General features: G+C 41.3%; 1 protein-coding gene and 1 long non-coding RNA gene across 4 annotated transcripts in view; both read left to right on the forward strand.

The window, feature by feature from the left end:
- The window catches only part of LOC126481092 (cyclic GMP-AMP synthase-like receptor), an 87,084-nt gene extending 71,832 nt beyond the window's left edge, over positions 1-15,252 (forward strand). For 2 of the 3 annotated variants that reach the window (XR_007587505.1, XR_007587506.1), the window contains exons 9-13: positions 323-451; positions 543-729; positions 6,576-6,665; positions 14,778-14,959; positions 15,054-15,252. Coding sequence is in view for 1 of the 3 variants with exons in the window: in XM_050104600.1 (XP_049960557.1) it covers positions 323-451; positions 543-729; positions 6,576-6,628 (369 nt within the window). In the remaining 2 variants the exon portion in view is untranslated. The other variant, XM_050104600.1, reaches the window with a different exon arrangement.
- Positions 15,253-15,607: 355 nt separating this feature from the next.
- LOC126481060 (uncharacterized) lies at positions 15,608-20,267 on the forward strand. The gene is made up of 3 exons (XR_007587504.1): positions 15,608-19,140; positions 19,194-19,899; positions 20,076-20,267. It is a non-coding gene; the product is annotated as an uncharacterized LOC126481060 (long non-coding RNA).
- Positions 20,268-20,954: the final 687 nt, after the last annotated feature.

Raw genomic sequence — 20,954 nt, forward strand, 5'->3', positions numbered from 1 at the left:
TAAAAAGAAACAAACACCAATGATTTTAGATTTCTTTGTGTCTACAACAGAGAGAGACTCAATTCGAGACATCTCTTTGTCATGAACACTCACAAACCAAAGATCATCGCCCCCCTCTCCAAGCATGTGTTTCACCACTAATGATCTTGTCATCGATGGGACATAAAACCCTATCTTGCATCTCCTCTTTGGGGGAAGTGCAGGGCCTGTGGGAGGGGGGGGGGGGGGGGGGAGACAAGATGCCTTGTAGTTTATATCATGGCTCACATGAAAAGGATTAAAAGTAGGTTTTTCATATCTGATTATTTTCTTTTCTTTTTAGAAACTGAGAGACACATTGGATATGCCAATGCTTGCCAGTTATTATTTGAAGACCCTGGTAATGAAGGTGATTTCAGAGCAGGAAGACGACAAGTTTTTCCGCAACTCTTTAGTGAACCTCTTTGTGCATGTAAGTTTCTTTTTCCATGTGGCATTATTTTATTGATTCCACTGCTTGTCATTTACGAAATTTTCTTACAAAAATTTTAAATTATTTTCAGATGCTGGTAGTACTCAAACATCAGCTAGGATTAGGAAGGATTAATTACTTTTGGGATGAAAACTACAATCTTCTTGAAGGATATCACAGGGAAGCAGTGAGGCATTGTTATGGAAGAATAAAAAATGTTGTTGAAGACATACAGAAAAATATTGAGATGGATCCATTGGTACTTGCACGTAATATCTGTTAGTATTTATTTTGAAGAATTAATATATTAATTGTAGTCCTGATTATAAACTGAAAAGGATTTTTATACTTTTAGCATAGTAGATTCAGTGAAATATGTGGAATTTTTATATTTCATTCTGTGATTCATATTCAGTTGTTCCTGAAACTACTGAGCCAATGTATTAAGTCGCTGAAAACAATAAAGTTGAATGACTGTTATTAATCTAAAAGCAAATAGATATCAGTAAATTGTGAGAATATTTATCTTGGAGAACAGTGGTCCTTTTTCCCGAGTTCGAGTCTCGGTCGGGCACACAGTTTTAATCTGCCAGGAAGTTTCAGTGGTCCTTTTATTACTTAAAAATGAACGTGAACAGTCACAAGATACACTATGTGATCAAAAGCATATGAACACCCCCAAAAATATACGTTTCATATTAGGTGCATTGTGGTGCCACCTAATGCCAGGTACTCCATATTGGCAACCTCAGTAGTCATTAGAAATCATGAGAGAGCGGAACGGGACACTCTGCAGAACTCACAGATTTTGAACATGGTCAGGTGATCAGACGTCACTTGTGTCATACGTCTGTACGTACTCCTAAGCATCCGTATGCCCACTGTTTTTGGTGTCATAGTGAGGTGGAAACTTGAAGAGACACATGCAGCGCAAAAGCGTAAAGGCCAACCTCATCATTGACTGACAAGAGACCACAGACAGTTGAAAAGGGTAGTAATGTGTAATAGGCAGACATCTATCCAGACCATCACACAAGAATTCCAAACCGCATCAGGATCCACTGCAAGTATTATGACAGTTAGGCGGGGTGTGAGAAAATTTGGATTTCATGGTCGAGGGCTGCTCATAAGCCACACATCACGTCAGTAAATGCCAAACAACACTTTGCTTGGTGTAAGGACCATAAACATTGGACGATTGAACAGTGGAAAAATGTTGTCTGGAGTGATGAGTCACGGTACACAATGTGGCGATCCAATGGCAGGGTTTGGGTATGGCGAATGCCCGGTGATCATCATCTACCAGTGTCTGTAGTGCGAACAGTAAAATTCGGGGATGGTGGTGTTATGGTGTGGTCGTGTTTTTCATGGAGGGGGCTTGCACCCCTTGTTGTTTTGTGTGGCACTATCACAGCACAGGCCTACATTGATGTTTTAAGTACCTTTTTGCTTCCCAGTGTTGAAGAACAATGCGGGGATGGCGATTGCATCTTTCAACACGATCGAGCACCTGTTCATAATGCACGGCCTGTGGCGGAGTGGTTACATGACAATAACATCACTGTAATGGATTGGCCAGCACAGAATCCTGATCTGAATCCTATAGAAAACCATTGGGATGTTTTAGAATGCGAACTTTGTGCCAAGCCTCACCGGCCGGCATCGATACCTCTCCTCAGTGCAGCACTACGTGAAGAATGGGCTCCCATTCCCCAAGAAACCTTCCAGCACCTGATTGAACATTTACCTGTGAGAGTGGAAGCTGTCATCAAGGCTAAGGGTGGGCCAACACCATATTGAATTCCAACATTACCGATGGAGGGCACCACCAACTTGTAAGTCAATTCCAGCCAGATGTCTGGATACTTTTGATCACATTGTATACTTCTTTTTTATCTATAAGGTTACCAGCTGCAGTCTGTTTTAGACCATCCTCAGACCTCACACTGTAGTGGTAAATGGTAGCTGTGAACAGAGCTGACACTATGGCTTCACGAAGTTAGCATTTGTGGAGTCGTAGTGCCTGCTCCGTTCACAGCCACTGTCTACCATCATCGGGTGAGGTCTGAAGATGGTCTGAAATGGACTGAAACCAGTAACTCCATAGAAAAAAAGAAGTAACTTGTGGTTGTGACTGTTCATGTTTATTTTTAAATAGATATCAAGTGAGAGCAAGAGTAGAGTTCTATTGCAGTGAAAACAGTGATGTATGAGAAGTTGGTAGTTGGACTAAAGCTTAAGGGCAGATAGAAACCATGTTTGTCGAAAGGTTACAACTTGACTTGCTCCTTGTAAGTGCTCATATCCAGGATACTATCTAGCAAAACCATTATAACTGTAGTGCAATCCAACCTTTTGCTCTGAGCGTATTGTGCAGTGAATGAATTACCAGGTTTAGTTTTGGTGCTTTTGCACATTCATATTACAAAGCACTGTGATGCATTCGTTGTTCAATATGGCACATTATAACTGAATAAATTGTTTCTTTATTTGTTTATTTATTTTATGTGTGAAGGATGTAGATAACACAAAATAATAACAAAAGTTCTACCAGGCACTGCTGCTTTTATGTTAGGACCTCAGCCTCCAGAGTTCTGATGTCTTGATGGCCTTATCACTTGCTGCACATAGATCTCCTGTGGTGCTAGGATTGGGCAGGTACCTGCAGGCAAAAAGATGTTGTGGGTCCTGTAGGTCAGTCACCATTTTTGTGAAACTCATTTTGGTCACCACACTTGTGAAACTCATCTTGAGTTGTAAAGCAGTACTTCCTTAGGTTTGCCATGACACTTCTGTTGTCAGTCATTTTAAAGCACTGGATATCACATATGGCAAATGATATTCTGCAACAGGTTCCTCTTTGATGTTCTCCCCAATCCTTTCAGTTAACAAATTTTGCCATAGCTCTCTTTGGCGAGTTCCAGGTGCCGTTGGAATTGCTAATGTCGTGTGCATGTGTGCTCCTTGACCTCAACCTAGGTTTTTGTGTGTTATATCCAAACTGGGAGTGTCTGGGGATCAATTTATTTCTCCTTTCTCTACATTTCTGCAGATGTCAGGTCAGGGTACAACTATAATGATAGTCCTGTGACAGGAGTTGGTCATAGGTTGACAGGAGTTGGTCACAGGCAGCCATTCACAGTGCATCCAGTCTTGTTCAACATCGTATCCACCTGTTTGGTGTATGTTCGGTATTTGTGAGAAGCAATTATACATGTGAAAAACAGGTAGACTTTCGAGAATAATATTAGAAATAGTTTGAATCACACATTTTAAGACACCTTTCACAGGATGAATTTCCAGAGATCGTGCCTACGTAGTACTAAAATGTAAGAATTTCCTCACTTGTCTTTCATGAGTGTACAGATAATTAAGTGAACTTTGTGTAATTCAGGAGAAAATGTAAGTTATCTTATCAGGCTCTTCCTGATAGGTAACTACACATGATGAAAGAATTTTGTTAGATGTGTTTACATTTTATAGTACATTTGTTTGCACTACATCCACTGTTCTGAACTTGCATAGAATTCTGAAATAGTAATTTGTTGTTTTATAGATTCAGTATGCAAACACTAGACTTTTGTGGCATAGGACAACTCATTTCAGTATCAAATACGTCTTGTTATATTTTAATTTCTTACGAATGGAGGAAAAAATGGATGGCTTTATGTCTCCAGATTCCCCCTAATAACCTTAACCTTATTATTGGTGTGTGTGTGTGTGTATATATATATATATATATATAAAAGCGCTGGCAGGTCGATAGACACACAAACAAACACAAACATACACACAAAATTCTAGCTTTCGCAACCAATGGTTGCCTCGTCAGGAAAGAGGGAAGGAGAAGGAAAGACAAAAGGATATGGGTTTTAAAGGAGAGGGTAAGGAGTCATTCCAATCCCGGGAGCGGAAAGACTTACCTTAGGGGGAAAAAAGGACAGGTATACACTCGCACACACACACATATCCATCCACACATACACAGACACAAGCAGACATTTACAAATGTCTGCTTGTGTCTGTGTATGTGTGGATGGATATGTGTGTGTGTGCGAGTGTATACCTGTCCTTTTTTCCCCCTAAGGTAAGTCTTTCCGCTCCCGGGATTGGAATGACTCCTTACCCTCTCCCTTAAAACCCATATCCTTTTGTCTTTCCTTCTCCTTCCCTCTTTCCTGACGAGGCAACCATTGGTTGCGAAAGCTAGAATTTTGTGTGTATGTTTGTGTGTCTATCGACCTGCCAGCGCTTTTGTTTGGTAAGTTTCATCATCTTTCTTTTAGATATATTTTTCCCACGTGGAATGTTTCCCTCTATTATATATATATAAATAAAGATGATGTGACTTACCAAATGAAAGTGCTGGCAGGTCGACAGACACACAAATTTGTTTGACCACTTTTGGTCTTTAAATATGTCTGCTTGTGTCTGTATATGTGTGGATGGATATGTGTGTGTGTGCGAGTGCATACCCGTCCTTTTTTCCCCCTAAGGTAAGTCTTTCCGCTCCCGGGATTGGAATGACTCCTTACCCTCTCCCTTAAAACCCACATCCTTTCGTCTTTCCCTCTCCTTCCCTCTTTCCTGATGAGGCAACAGTTTGTTGTGAAAGCTTGAATTTTGTGTGTATGTTTGTTTGTGTGTCTGTCGACCTGCCAGCACTTTCATTTGGTAAGTCACATCATCTTTGTTTATATATATATATATATATATATATACACACACACACACACACAAAGATGAGGTGACTTACCGAACGAAAGCGCTGGCAGGTCGATAGTCACACAAACATACACACAAAATTCAAGCTTTCGCAACAAACTGTTGCCTCATCAGGAAAGAGAGGAGGAGAGGGAAAGACGAAAGGATGTGGGTTTTAAGGGAGAGGGTAAGGAGTCATTCCAATCCCGGGAGCGGAAAGACTTACCTTAGGGGGAAAAAAGGACGGGTATACACTCGCGCGCACACACACACATATCCATCCACACATATACAGACACAAGCAGTGTTACTCTTTTGAATGGTCAATACCATCCTATTGCAATCACTGCAGTGGGGCTCTGAATTACTTTGGTATCTCTCTTCAGGCTGGCCTGACAAGGACTCTACACACCAGAGCAGTACTCTAAAATAGGTAGCATTACACTCTAGTATGTATCTTCCCTAATAGAGGCTCTGAAGTTACCCATAACTATTGACACCAGCTCTGCCTCACCATAGCCATGGGACTGTGTGTTTGTGAACGTGTATTCTTTTACTGTACGAAGAGTAAGAGGTCAAAAGCTGGTGTGAATAGTGTTTCCTGTTACATGTTTTTATTTTCCACACATCAGTCCACTATCTGTGAGTAGTTGCCTTTGTCTTATTTTATGAACATAATACTGTAATTGATTATAATAATTTTGGTAAGAAATTTCAGAGTTACTGTAGAGACAAGTTGTTGCCAAATCACAGCCCTTCCTTTGGCTCCACATGTTTGCTGTGTTGTCTATTTTGTTGGAACATGTGCAGCCATCACAAATAGAATGGGTCAGATAAAATTCTTTGTGGCATTCTGGTACTTGACAGTGTTCACATTCTCCTCAATTTTGGTAACTTTTCAATTGTATGATGAGATTGTTATGGCACACGTGATTTTAGACAAGGTTTAGACTTTCACCACAAATCTTCTGCATCTTACATTTTAACTAAATGTGCTTGTTTTGCCTTTTAGGCTATATGTTGGCGATTGTATTGTAGCAAGCACAAATACTCACTTAGCCTTCTTGATAAACTTTTAGTCTGTGATTATTATCATTGTTAAGCTTATCAACAATTTCTCTTTCACAAGACATTGATAATGTTATGTCTGTTTCTAGTCAGATGTTGTAAATAATTCGTCATGTGTTGGACGCCAGATTAGTTGTCTTGCCTCCTGTTAAGTGAAACCCTTTTTTCTAGATGTTACGAGAACATAGTCGCTGTATTATCATCTTTAGATGTTAATTGATGTGAAGTAATATAACTAAAGAAATGGACTACAGGCAATTTTTGTTTTGAACATTATGTTTTAAAAACAATTAGTTTGAATGAAATTGTATTTTAGTTATCAAATAATAATCAAAGCATGATTATTTTTCAGTAAATAATGAGGAATTTCGGAGTCTGCCATTAGATATAGTGGAGTACGCGTGATAGAAGAACTTACTTGTTTCCTGGAACAAAATCTATGGTAAAAAATATATTGTTTTTGTTGTTATTATTATTATTATTATTATTATTTGAATTTGGCCATGTCAGGACCACATGAAACAGCCGGTTTATGACTTCATACTTTTCTCCCCGAAACAATTGAATTTTTGTTTGCACTTTTACCCTGAAATCATACCTGTTTCCTGTATCTTTATTATTCCCACCTGTTGTAAATCTTTCCCCATTCTTTTTAACTGGCTGTTGAAGTGTCCTCCCAAGTAGTGGACTAAAGCACTGATAGATTAACACACTTAAAGTAACATTGTTTATTGAACTTGAACTTAATTTAGAACCATTTTGAGGCCAAAGTCCTCGCATGTAGTAAAACCACCCATGACTGCAGCGCTGTTTGGCATTTGCTGCAATCTGCGCCCCTGGATATTGTGGCGGCCACAGGAGGCTTGGCGGTAAACAGCACAGCAGTCTATTGATAAAGAGCTGCTTTCAGATGATGTAAGGGCACTGCCTGGCACACAATGGATATCCAAGAAATGCGCTGGTCGAATATGCAGTAGTACAGCCATAAAATGTAATACTCTACATTCTTATTGTATCGATTATATTCTCAGTTTTTCGTACACATGCATGTTACTTTTCGATTTCCTAATCCGTTTTTCATACTTTGTCTGCCTCCTCTTTTTTTTTTAGTTATTCTTCTTTCTTTTTCAAATTATTTATCTTTTTGTCAAACAATGGAAAATTCAGGATGGAATGTAACAATATTATGAAAAGGAAAGTTGCTGCTCCCCATATAGCGGAGATGCTGAGTTGCAGATAGGCACTACTAAAAAACTGTCACAAATAAAGCTTTGGCCTTTGTCAACGGACACACACACACACACACACACACACACACACACACACACACACACACAAATGGAAAGCTTTATTATTTTTTTTTTTTTTTTTTTTTTTTTTTTGTTCCCATCTGCAACTCCATCTCCGCTGTATGGTGAGTAGCAACTTTCCTTTTCATAATATTTATATGTTTAGGTGTGTTTGTGGTGAGGCATTGAGAGTCATGAGTCATAAAGACAGCTGGTTTTAGTCACCACATTGTAATGCTATGGTTTTGTTTTAATAGATAAGGATTTTTTTTTTTATTGTACATATTAAGTGGCATGTTGTTACCATTTTTCTGGCGCTATTTATTTTAGTCTTTTTGCTGAGAGGATGTGGTGGGATTATTTCTGGCAACTATTTAAATTCTGAAATTTTGTTATTCCTTATCTTAATTTCATATATTTTGGTGCATCCTTAACACACATACACTGAAGCACCAAAGAAACTGGTATAGGCATGCATATTCAATTACAGAGATACACTACTGGCCATTAAAATTGCTACACCAAGAAGAAATGCAGATGATAAACGGGTATTCATTGGACAAATATATTATACTAGAACTGACATGTGATTACATTTTCACACAATTTGGGTGCATAGATCCAGAGAAACCAGTACCCAAAACAACCACCTCTGGGCGTAATAACGGCCTTGATAGGCCTGGGCATTGAGTCAAACAGAGCTTGGATGGTGTGTACAGGTACAGCTGCCCATGCAGTTTCAACACGATACCACAGTTCATCAAGGATAGTGACTGGCGTATTGTGACGAGCCAGTTGCTCAGCCACCATTGCCCAGACATTTTCAGTTGGTGAGAGATCTGGAGAATATGCTGGCCAGTGCAGCAGTCGAACATTTTCTGTATCCAGAAAGTCCCGTACAGGACCTGCAGCATGCGGTCGTGCATTATCCTGCTGAAATGTAGAGTTTCGCAGGGATCGAATGAAGGGTAGAGCCACGGGTTGTAACACATCTGAAATGTAACGTCCAATGTTCAAAGTGCAGTCAGTGCGAACAAGAAGTGACGGAGACGTGTAACCATTGGCAACCCATACCATCACGCCGGGTGATACGCCAGTATGGCGATGACGAATACACGCTTCCAATGTGCGTTCACCGCGATGTCGCCAAACACGGGTGCGACCATCATGATACTGTAAACAGAACCTGGATTCATCAGATAAGATGACGTTTTGCCATTCGTGCACCCAGGTTCGTCGTTGAGTACACAATCGCATGCGCTCCTGTCTATGATGCAGCATCAAGGGTAACCGCAGCCATGGTCTCCGAGCTGATAGTCCATGCTGCTGCAAACGTTGTCAAACTGTTCGTGCAGATGGTTGCTGTCTTGCAATCGTCCCCATCTGTTGACTCAGGGATCGAGATGTGGCTGCATGATCCGTTACAGCCATGTGGATAAGATGCCTGTCATCTCGACTGCTAGTGATATGAGGCCCTTGGGATCCAGCACGGCGTTCTGTATTACCCTCCTGAACCCACCGATTCCATATTCTGCTAACAGTCATTGGATCTCGACCAATGTGAGCAGCAATGTCGCAATACGATAAACCGCAATCGTGATGGGCTACAATCCGACCTTTATCAAAGTCGGAATGTGATGGTACGCACTTTTCCTCCTTACACAAGGCATCGCAACAACGTTTCACCAGGCAACGCCAGTCAACTGCTGTTTGTGTATGAGAAATTGGTTGGAAACTTCCCTCATGTCAGCACATTGTAGGTGTCGCCACTGGCGCCAACCTTGTGTGAATGCTCTGAAAAGCTAATCATTTGCATATCACAACATCTTCTTCCTGTCGGTTAAATTTCGCGTCTGTGGCACGTCGTCTTCGTGGTGTAGCAATTTTAATGGCCAGTAGTGTATGTAAACAGGAAGAATGCAACACTGTGGTCAGCAACGCCTACATAATGCAGCAAGTGTCTGGCGCAGTTGTTAGATGAGTTACTGCTGCTACAGTGGCAGCTTATCAAGATTTAAGTGAGTTAGAATATAGTGTTATAACTGCTCCATGAGGGATGGGACACAGCATCTCCGAGGTAGCGATGAAGCGGGGATTTTTCCTTATGACCATTTCACAAGTGTACCATGAATATCAGGAATCCGGTAAAACATCAAATCTCTGACATCACTGTCAGATCCTGCAAGAAAGGGACCAACGAAGACTGAAGAGAATCGTTCAATGTGACAGAAGTGCAACCCATCCACAAAGTGCTGCAGATTTCAATGTTCGAACAACAAGTGTCCCTCCCCAGTGGGCTCGCCACTCTTTTACGGGTTCATGCTTGGCTACCACAGGCCCCAGCCTTTGCAGCATTTTTCCCCTTCCCTGCTGTATGTCTGTCCTCCTGCTATTCTTTTTCCCCTCCCTAGGGAAACATGTCTGGGATGTTATTGGGAATGTTCTGCATTGTCTGTCGCTGACGTAAGAACAGTCTCATCTTTGTTTTTTTGCTCCCTGCTCCCTTCTCCTTTCTTTGTGCCGCGCGGGATTAGCCGAGCGGTCTAAGGCGCTGCAGTCATGGACTGTGCAGCTGGTCCCGGTGGAGGTTAGTGTCCTCCCTCAGGCATGGGTGTGTGTGTTTGTCCTTAGGATAATTTAGGTTAAGTAGTGTGTAAGCTTAGGGACTGATGACCTTAGAAGTTAAGTCCCATAAGATTTCACACACATTTGAACATTTTTCCTTGCTTTGTTTCCCTACTCTCGTTCCTTCGCTTCAGCATTTGAGGTTCCTCTTTTTCTTCTTCCTCCCTGTGCACTCCTGAAGGCTGGCTCACGTATCTTACATGAAACAACTGACTAGTTACTGCGTAATTCCCAGCCCTGGTTTGACAGGTAGGGTTCGCACTTATCCCCGGTACAGGCGAGGCCCAGGGAGGGGTGGCCTGAGCTGCAACCTTCCCAAGTTCCCGATTGGTCTCTCTGTCAGATGTTAGGGAGTTGTGACCTGAGGTGTGAACAATCACTTAAGGTGGGTGCAACCCCTTGTGAAGGGAGCCCCCAGTTGGAAGGAGTGTACCACTGGAGGCGCTGGCAATCATGGGGAATTTTCTCACAATGAGTCAGTCATCTTCCCAATCAAATTCTATGAAACATAAAACGTAATGAGGCTAATGATTCAAAGACCCTTTCCGCTGCACCACAGTTCTTTGTGGTCTCGCGTACTAAAGACCGTCAGTCCTTCCCACAGTCAGTTTATTCATTATTCAGAGAGGTGTTGATGAACTTACTGACCCTGTGAAATCCTGCTCTCATTTATAGAATGGCACTTTGCTAATTCTCAAGCACAACAACTGCTTGCTGCCTCACTTCTCCACAGCTACCCTGTTCATTTTGAGGCCCATAGAACTTTGAATTCTTTCTGTAGTGTAATTTATACCACACTGCTCAACGTTCATACTCAGTCTGAAATCCAATCTTACCTCTCTAAACAGGGTGTAATTGCCGTCCATCGTGTAATGAAAAAGGTAGATTCCTCCTTGGTGCCCACCCGCACTCTTTTCCTCACGTTTGATAGAGTATACATTCCAAACCCGAAGTGCTGCTACCAATGTCATCGTTTCAATCACACTAGAACGTCTTGTTGACACCCATCTAAATGTGTAATCTCTGGTAGGAATGCACACAAGGGCGATTTTCTGCCTTCTCCTCCCCGCTGTATCAACTGCAATGGCGGCCATGCTGCCTCCTCTCAGGATTGCCCCGTGTATCTTGATGAGCGGGCTGTCCAAGAGATCCGGGTGAAGGAAAAAGTGCCTTATCCAGTTGCTTAGAAGTTACTGGCTAGTCGCAAATCCTGTGTTCTTCTGTCTGGCACCTATAGGTCTGTTCTTGTTACCCTCGCTCCATGGAGGACATGGCCACGCTGACATGCGACCTCAAATTAAGCTCTGAGGTTGTGAAATCACCCAGTGTCAAGATAGCATCGCCGTCCCCCAGCCAAGCTGTGCAACAAACCTTTAAACTCTCGCCTCAAGGGGCGAAGCCACCAGCTGCACAACCGGTTGGCTGGAAAGGGCAGAAGGAGCACTCTCGTGTAGACTTCCTCCTTCCCTCTAGCCAAACAACACCTGAGTCTTCCTTTAACCGGAAAGGCTCAAAGAAGTCCACCAAAGACAAACGATCTTCTTGTTCGCCAACTCGAAGATCCTCTTCAGCAGTGTTACCATGTGGTACCTTAGCCTGGCTGGCCTCTGTATCGCCGGTGCACACCACCAGCTGTTTTTCATCGTTGGACTCCACAGACCAGCTGCACAAGCAAGCAAGCCGATGTTTCTGTGGACATCATGGAGCAGGATCCTCCTGCTTGTGTGCCCTGTAGTAGCAACTCTACACCGCCTGTCACTCAGCAGACACCGAGTTGACACCCCTACATCTCTTCCTCATCATGACTGTCCTCCAATGGAATGTTCAAGGCCTTCGGTTCCACAAAGAGGATTTATGGCTGCTTTTAGCATCGCAGCATTCCCTTGTACTCTGCCTTCAGGAAACGAAATTGTACTCTCATGACCACTTTGAGCTTTCACATTACTTACCGATTCGATTTGACCTTTCCCCTGACGTCGGCATTCCATCTCATGGGGGTGTTACGCTGCTCATACAGGATGACATTCATTGTCAACCCATCTGCTGACTATCCATCTTCAAACTGTTGTAGTTCGCCTTTTCCTTCCCCACTTGACTTTATCCCTCTATACCATTTATGTCCCTCCGTCATTCGATGTCACCAGACTTTCTTCAGCTTATTGGGTAGCTACTGCCCCCATTTTTGCTACTCGGTGGCTTAAATGTGCATCATCCCCTTTGGGGTTCCCACAGGACCTGTCAGAGAGGTGCCCTTTTGACTGACCTTCTTAACCAACTTAACCTCTTCTGCCTTAACACAGGAGCACCCATTTTCCTTTCCGACTCCTCACATACCTATTCCCATTTGGACCTATCCTTTTGCACAGCCCAGATTACCCATCATCTTGATTGGTCCATTCTTTCTGACACCGAGCGACCATTTCCCGTGTGCTATCCGTTTGCTGACTCCCACCCCATCTGCATGCACGCCCAAATGGCAGCTTACTAAGGCTGACTGACTGGCATCTTTACTCCTCCCTTGCAGTCTTCGAACAAGATTTCCGCAGTTGTGATGACCAGGTGGAATATCTCACAAACATTATCCTTACTGCTGCACAATGCTTCATTCCTCACACTTCCTCTTTACTACGCCGTGTCCCAGTCCTTTGGACGACAAGGAGATGTGCTCTCCACTTTTTTAACAGTCATCTTACAATGGCAAACTGCATTCATTAGAAACAGATGCATGCAAAGTGTCATTGCGTTCTTCAGATTAGCAAAAGAGCTAGCTGGATTTCATTCACTAGTTCTTTTAACAGTTTCACCCCTGCCTCTGTTATGTGGACCAACCTCCGACGGCTCTCTGGAACCAAGATCCATTCCCCAATTTCTGACCTGACAGTAGCAGACAATGTCATGTGGACCCTATTGCCATCTCCAACACCTTGGGCTACCATTTTGCGGAAGTTTTGAGTTCTTCCCACTATCACCTTGCCTTCCTACATTGGAAACAAGCAGAGAAGGCTCGGGCGATACTCTTCTCTTCTTCGAATCGTGAGTGCTACAATGCTGCCTTTACTGTGAGGGAGCTAGATCATGCTCTCAGTTCACCCCGGGCCTCTGCCCCAGGGCCAGACACCATCCAGATTCAGATGTTGCAACACGCGGGCAAGCACTTTCTGCTTAACACGTACAACCTCATCTGGGCAGAGGGCACATTTCCCGGACGCTGTTGTAAAGCTGCTGTCATATCCATACCTAAGACCGGTAAGGGCAAAAACCTTCCTTCCAGCTACTGCCCCATGCCTCTTACCAGCTGCATTTGCAAGGTGATGGAACATACGATTCATGCCCGGCCAGAATTTTGGTTTGAGGCTCTCAGGGAGACCTCCGAAATGACTGAAACTTCTGCAGGATTAAGGTTCGTAGTGGATAGATTAGCAACAGTGTTGTGGATTTCTTTGAGTTCTGTTGGATGTTGGAAGTGAGTTCTGGGTTATGACAGATGGAAAATATTAATGCGGCAGGGTCCGGGTGTTAAAGAGGGACTAGCAAGGATGTTTTATATGTGGCATTGGGTAATGGCATTCCAAGGTGAGAGTAGAAAGGCAAAAGATTTGGTAGCTTTCGAGGAGATTTTTGAATCTGTTCCAGTTGTTGGAAGTCGAAGATATAGGAAAGATTGGACTGCGTATTATGAGTATGCTCTGAAGGGAACGCAGGTAGTTGAGGGATGCTTACACCAAGGGAACATGTTTCGTTGTGAGTATAGGGACCAATGCAGTCTGAAGGCTTTGGGCCTTTTTCAAAGGAGGATTTGCATTCAGAATTTGGGACTTTTGTGGGTAGGAATTTTGGGGGAGTGTGTGGGAGTAGATTGCATTTGTTAGGCAGAATTTCTGGAACAGGATGTACCCCCCACCCAGGGGGTTGGGTGTTTCTTTTCAATTTATGTGGGCAAGTGAATTGAGGATCCATCAGGAATAATGTGTAGCTGTAGGTATACAAAGGGAATATAAATGTTATTGGTAAATGATTACAGATATAAAGACTGTTGGAGACAAACTTGAGAGATAAATACCTGACGTAAAAATGCTGAAAATATATGAATAAAAATTTGATAGATTTGCACAGAAGACTGAAATTTATTTAAGGGGTTGGGAAACGCAAATAAAAATAACTGACACTGTAGACTGTTAGAATTATCCCAGAATACCTATAACCATTTTGGAGACAAAGATGATGTAGCTTGATTGAGGACTAATGAGATAAATGTCTGGAGGAAGTGTGTGTGTGTGTGGGGGGGGGGTCTTTTTTCAATGATTTTTACTATTTCCTCTATATACTTGGCTAAATTTAAATGTGAGGCAAAATGTATTTTGTTAGTAGAATAGCAAATTTAGACTGCTCCACAAATTGGGAATGGAGGAAGTGTCACAGCAAAGTTGAACCTTGCTATAGTGTTTTACCAATAAAAAAATTGGAAGAAATTATTTTTTCTCTTTCATTGCCTCATCATTATTTCCTGTACTTTTTTGTACAGTAAATATTATCTTTCTAGGCTCTTAATTTGTTGACGAGTTACTCCAGAAAGCCACATTTCTTTATTTTGTGATAAATTTTCAGAATTTTTAGTTAGAAATATTTATTATCTGTTTCAGGAATTCCATTCTGAAATATTGATGTGGACAGCTTCTGAAGACTTCTATTATAATTTGCCAAAATAAGTTAGTTGCAAAACCAAGTGAAATGTGCATTTTATTTATTTATTTATTCCACCGTCTTACATAACAATAAACAGAATATCTGTTGTGGCAGATGAAAGATGTCACTGAATCAAATGGTACGAAACTTTGCTTTTTTACTTTGTAAAATATTTTGTTGTGAATTGTAGTTTGGACAGAAAATAGTAGTAAAGAAAATGTTTTTCATTTCAGGATTTGATGGTTTTATAAAGAAGTTTTTTTTCTGTACTCAGATGAAAATTGGTACTACCCCTAAAAGTACAAAGTTAATTTATTATTTATGTTTGTAAATGTAGAAAAAGTCTTGTATTTATGAAATTATCAGCTGCAATACTTTCAGAGTTAAAGTAACCTCAAAGTTTTATTGAATTTTGAGAGATGCCTATTTATTTTAAAAAATATTTTGAGATAATGTATACATCTTTCTCAAGTTTTGTAAGAATTTTTGAATAAATAATTTATTGTGAAAATTTTTGAGGTATAATTTTGTTTTAAAATTCATTTTTACATATTTGAAGGCACCATTGAATCTTTTTTGTATTACTGTATTGTTGTTTCAGTAATACAATCAAGTAATAATGTTTGTTTGTTTGTTTAGTTTTCAACAAATGGTTATTTTGTTTGCAGAAAAAAAGTGTTTATACCTACTTAGCTATTGTAAAGGAGTTCATGGACCACATTTTACAGCAGTGTTTAGCCACAATAGTGTTGGCAACATTGCTGCAATGTGGTTGCAATATTTGGTAATATTTCTGCATGATCCAGCAATGTTGCTGATACAGCAGGCTGTTGTGAGTAATTGCCAAGGTGACAGGGTGTTGTCCACCAAAGGTGGAGTACATTTGGTATGGCCAGGTCCTATCTAACTCCATCTGTAATACATAATCTACAAACCTCTGTGAAATTCATGGCTGAAGGTATTTAGCATGGCATCACATTACGATTTTTTCCCATGGGAAGAATGACTACACTGCACTAAGGATGAGCAGTGTACAGCACACACAAAGTTTGGAGGGCACTGAGTGAGTCTTGGCAGAGAACACAATTGGGAAGACTGTGTCGCCAGATGTACTCCTTGGCCTAGTACAAGGCGAAAAAGCTCAGCTGTAAATACTGAGAAGTGTGCCGGAAGCTGATATTGAAAGACACGGGTGCCAATGACGAAGGCACACCCGACCTCACAGTCACTCAGAGAGCCATCAGTGTATACAAAGGTACTTTCACAAAGTTCCATGCGAAGGCCATGAAAATGAAGGCGATAGACTGAGGCTAGAGTAGTAATTAGATAGATTTTGTTTTTATATCCCCTATAGGAGCACAGTGTAGAAAGATAAAAAATATTTCTAGATTTTCACATAATATGGGCTCTTGAGATTTTGTAAGTAGGCATTAGTGGGATAATTTGCATGTATCTTCTAGAGTCTGCCAATTCAGATGTTTCAACATGTCAGTGAGTCTTCCATGAGTCACACAAACCTATGATCACTTTAGCCATCTTCCTTTATGTACTGCCATGATAAAGCATATCTGATAACAATATCTACATATACCGGTGGCTATAGTATCACATACGCAAGGTATAAAAGAACGTGCCTTGGCAAAGCTGTTGTTTGTACTCAGGTGATTCATCTGAAAATGTTTCCAACATGATTGTGGCCACACAACTGGAATGCAGAATGGTAGTTGTGCCTAGATGCATGGTACATTCCATTTTTAAAATTGTTACGGAATTCTATATTCCGAGATTGACAGCGTCAAGAGTGTGCTGAGAATGCCAAATTTCAGGCATTACCTTATACTACAGACGATGCAGTGGCAGATGGCCTTCACTTACAGAGAGCAGGGGCATTTGCAAAGAGTTTTCAGTGCTAACAATTGCAAAAATCAATGTGTGACATAAGACGAACATATCAGTTAGGACAGTGTGGCGAAATTTGGCGTTAATGGACTATGACAGCAGACATCCAACGCAAGTGTCTTTGCTAACAACATCACCTGCAGCACCTCTCCTGGGCTTGTGACCATATCGACTGGACCCTAGATGACTGGGAAACCATGGCCTGATCAGATGATTCCCAAGTTCATTTGGTAAGAGCTGATCGTAGGGTTAGAGTGTGGCGCAGACCCCACAAAGCCGTAGACCCAAGTTGTCAACAAGGCTCTGCAAGCAGGTGGTTGGTCCCTAATGGTGTGGGCCATTTTTACTTGGAAAAGACTGCGTCCTGGTTATGGTCAGCTGCTTGAAGAACATTTGCAGACATTTAGGGATTTCATCTTCCCAAACAATGATGGAATTTTTGTGGATAACAATGTACTGTGCCACAAGGCCACAATTGTGTTGGTTTGAAGAACATTCTGGACAGTTTGAGCAAATTATTTGGCCACCCAGATCGACCGACATGAATCCCATCGAGCATTTATGGGATATAATTGAGAGATTAGTTCATGCATAAGATCCTGCACAGACAATGTCTTCCCAATTACAGATGGCTATAGAGGCAGCATGGCTCACTATTCCTACAGGGACTTCCATTGACTGAGTCCATGCCACATCGAGCTGCTGCACTTTGCCAGGCAAAAGGCGGTTCAAAAACACATTAGGAGGTATCACATAAGTTTCGTCACCCCAGTGTATATGTTCAGTATCTCACGTAAGTCATATCTGGTATGAGTCCCACGGACTTAAGCTGTATTTTGAAATGGGACACTCATGTGGTATGAAAGGAGTCTACTTTGTAGATTGGCTACATGTCCCAAGTATCCTGCCAATGGACTGAAGTCTGCCATCTGACTTGCCTATGACTTAGCCTGTGTGGACATTCCATTTCATTTCCAAACAAAGTGTTATACCCAGGTATTTTTGAGTTGACTGATTCTAATTATGAAATTGTTGTTTTAGGGTACTACACTTTTTCGTTTTGTGAAGTGTGTAATTTTATATTTCTGTGTGTTTAAAGTAAGTTGCTAGTTTATGTACCGCTTTGAAATCCTATCAAGATTTAATGAAATAATTCTGCAGCATTTTTCACATTGTACTTCATTATAAATAACTACATCACGTATGATAAACTCTGACCTTGTTATTGCAATTACTCTGCAAGGTCGTTAATGTAGTCTGCCTACATAGCTGAGTGGTCAGAATGACTGGTTGTCATGTGTAAGACCTGGGTTTGATTTCTGGTACTGCCAGGGACGTTTACTTGGTGGGAGGATGAGAGAGGTTGCAGTCAGCCTCATGATCCCAATTGAGAGGCTACTTGACTGAGTAGTAGTGGCTCCAGCCCTCAGAAACTCACAATAGCAGAGTAAGTGGTGTGCTGATCCCACGCCCCTCCATACTGCATCGAATGATGCCAATGGCCGAGGATGACACGGCAGTCAGTCGGTACTGATGGACCCATCAGGGCTTGTGGATGGCATCAATAATACACATAATGAGCAAGGGTCTCCCTAAAGACTTTCCTATGGCACACCTAGGTTACTTTTACTTTTGTCGATTACTTTCTGTCTCAACGTGCTGTGTCCTGCCTACCAGGAAATTATCAACCCAGTCACAAAGTTTGTTCGATATTCCATCTGATCATACTTTGGTTTATAAATGTTGATGTGTTATAGAGTCAACGTTTTTCAGAAGCCAAAAACATGCTTGATCCATGGTTTTCAGGAGGTTGTGAGAAAAGCACAAGTTGGGTTTCGTGTCATCTACATCTACATGATTACTCTGCAATTCACATTTAAGTGCTTGGCAGAGGGTTCATCGAACCACAATCATACTATCTCTCTACCATTTCACTCATGAACAGCGCGCCGGAAAAATGAACTCCTAAACCTTTCTGTTCGAGCTCTGATTTCTCTTATTTTATTTTGATGATCATTCCTACCTATGTAGGTTGGGCTCAACAAAATATTTTCGCATTCGGAAGAGAAAGTTGATGACTAAAATTTCGTAAATAGATCTCGCCACGACGAAAAACGTCTTTGCTTTAATGACTTCCATCCCAACTCGCGTATCATATCTGCCACACTCTCTCCCCTATTACGTGATAATACAAAACGAGCTGCCCTTTTTTGCATCCTTTCGATGTCCTCTGTCAATCCCACCTGGTAAGGATCCCACACTGCGCAGCAATATTCTAACAGAGGACGAACAAGCGTAGTGTAAGCTGTCTCTTTAGTGGACTTGTTGCATCTTCTAAGTGTCCTACCTTTGGCTGGCCTTCCCCACAATATTATCTATGTGGTCTTTCCAACTGAAGTTGTTCGTAATTTTAACACCCAGGTACTTAGTTGAATTGGCAGCCTTGAGAATTGTACTATTTATCGAGTACACAGGTACTTAGTTGAATTGGCAGCCTTGAGAATTGTACTATTTATCGAGTAATCGAATTCCTACGGATTTCTTTTGGAACTCATGTGGATCACCTCACACTTTTGGTTATTTAGCATCAACTGCCACCTGCCACACCATACAGCAATTTTTTCTAAATCGCTTTGCAACTGATACTGGTCTTCAGATGACCTTACTAGACGATAGTGATGGGCTAAACTGCGATTTTCCGATATCAGTGATTTCTGTGAATGCTACTTTTCAGTATCTGTTATTCTTAACTGTGATTTGTCGCAGTTAAGAGTCGCAGTTAAGGAACATAGGTCGTGTATCCCTCCGCCACTGCTATTTCTGCTACTTCCGCGATTTCTGTGACGTACCACCGTATGAAAAAGTTACATCTGTCCACACAGAAAATTGCATCTCAAGAAACCTGTCATTGGTAAGTATGTTTTACGTTTATTCTTCTGTTGGCTTTAATTTTGTATTAAAGAAACAACTGTGAAAATATTAATAGTGTAATTAATATGTAAGTAGCCGTACAGTACCGTAATAGTTCGTGTTTAGAAAATGAATTCTAACATATTGTTATGTTCATAGGTACCTGAACTACATTTCAGTCACTCAGTAAAGTGATAACTCAAAATATCATTGTCAACAGATCTGAAGAAATTGCCACTGCGTCTTTAGACCGTTTTCGTCAGACGAGAGGTTAGTTTCTAAGCGTTTCGATGGACTTAATTACTTCAGTGAGATCGTTCTTGCAAATGTGATATAGCAAATATTAGCAAATGTGATATAGCAAATATTAGCAATCTACTCTGTCAATTATATTGCTAGTAATTAGTGACAGCAAAAATTGTTTAATAATCCTTGTGTTTTTGCAGACGCAGTTCTGACTGATTACTGGTTGCTGTACGTATCTATCCACATCAAGGCTGTTGAGAGAGACTCGTGAAGATTCAAGACAGCTCTTAGAGGATTTGCAGTTTAAAAGTGAAATAATTATGAAAGAAGTGTGTCAGTGATTCATCTGTTTTATTGAAGTTGTTGTGCGATTTTAAGGGAATAATAAATGATAAAATACAGTGAGTGAATAATAAAAATCTCATTTTCCACATGTTAAGCCATCCTATACCCGTAATTTTTCGCCACTTATTTATTGGTAAACACTTGCTGGATAGCGACGTGCCCCCCCCCCCCCCCCCCCTTTCTCCACAATCTTGGTGTGACACTGACCTGTAACATATCCCGAAGTCTACAATATGCATTTTGAGGCTGTTGATATGAAAGTGGGAAGTACAGATCTTCCAGTTAAATCAGGAATAGCTTAAGTGCATTACTTGAAAGTGACACAGGAAAAGCTTACTTATGTAGGTGGTAGTAGTGTCGGCAAAAAGTTCTTGTGTGTGAAGTTGCTATGTAGAACACCAGGTGTAAAACTTTTCTCCCGAGTCTTAAACTGTGTCAGAACGAAAGTGAGGCATTCATACGACTCAATAATACTGTTTTCATTTCACTACACTTATACAGATGCCTGAGTTCTGCTGTGTTAACATTGCAAAGTCCTGTAGGCATGTAGAGTATTAACCAAAACTGTCGTATTGGAAGCAGAATCAAACACATTTGTTACGTTACTTGATATTTTCAGGAGAAAAAGGCAATGTTGCTTCTTGTTAATATAATACATTCAGAGTCACAGCAGTATTTGACCAACCATAACTATGTTGCTTCTTGTTAATATAATACATTCAGAGTCACAACAG

The sequence above is a fragment of the Schistocerca serialis genome, chromosome 5, assembly GCF_023864345.2.
Source record: "Schistocerca serialis cubense isolate TAMUIC-IGC-003099 chromosome 5, iqSchSeri2.2, whole genome shotgun sequence".
Lineage (NCBI taxonomy): Eukaryota > Metazoa > Arthropoda > Insecta > Orthoptera > Acrididae > Schistocerca > Schistocerca serialis.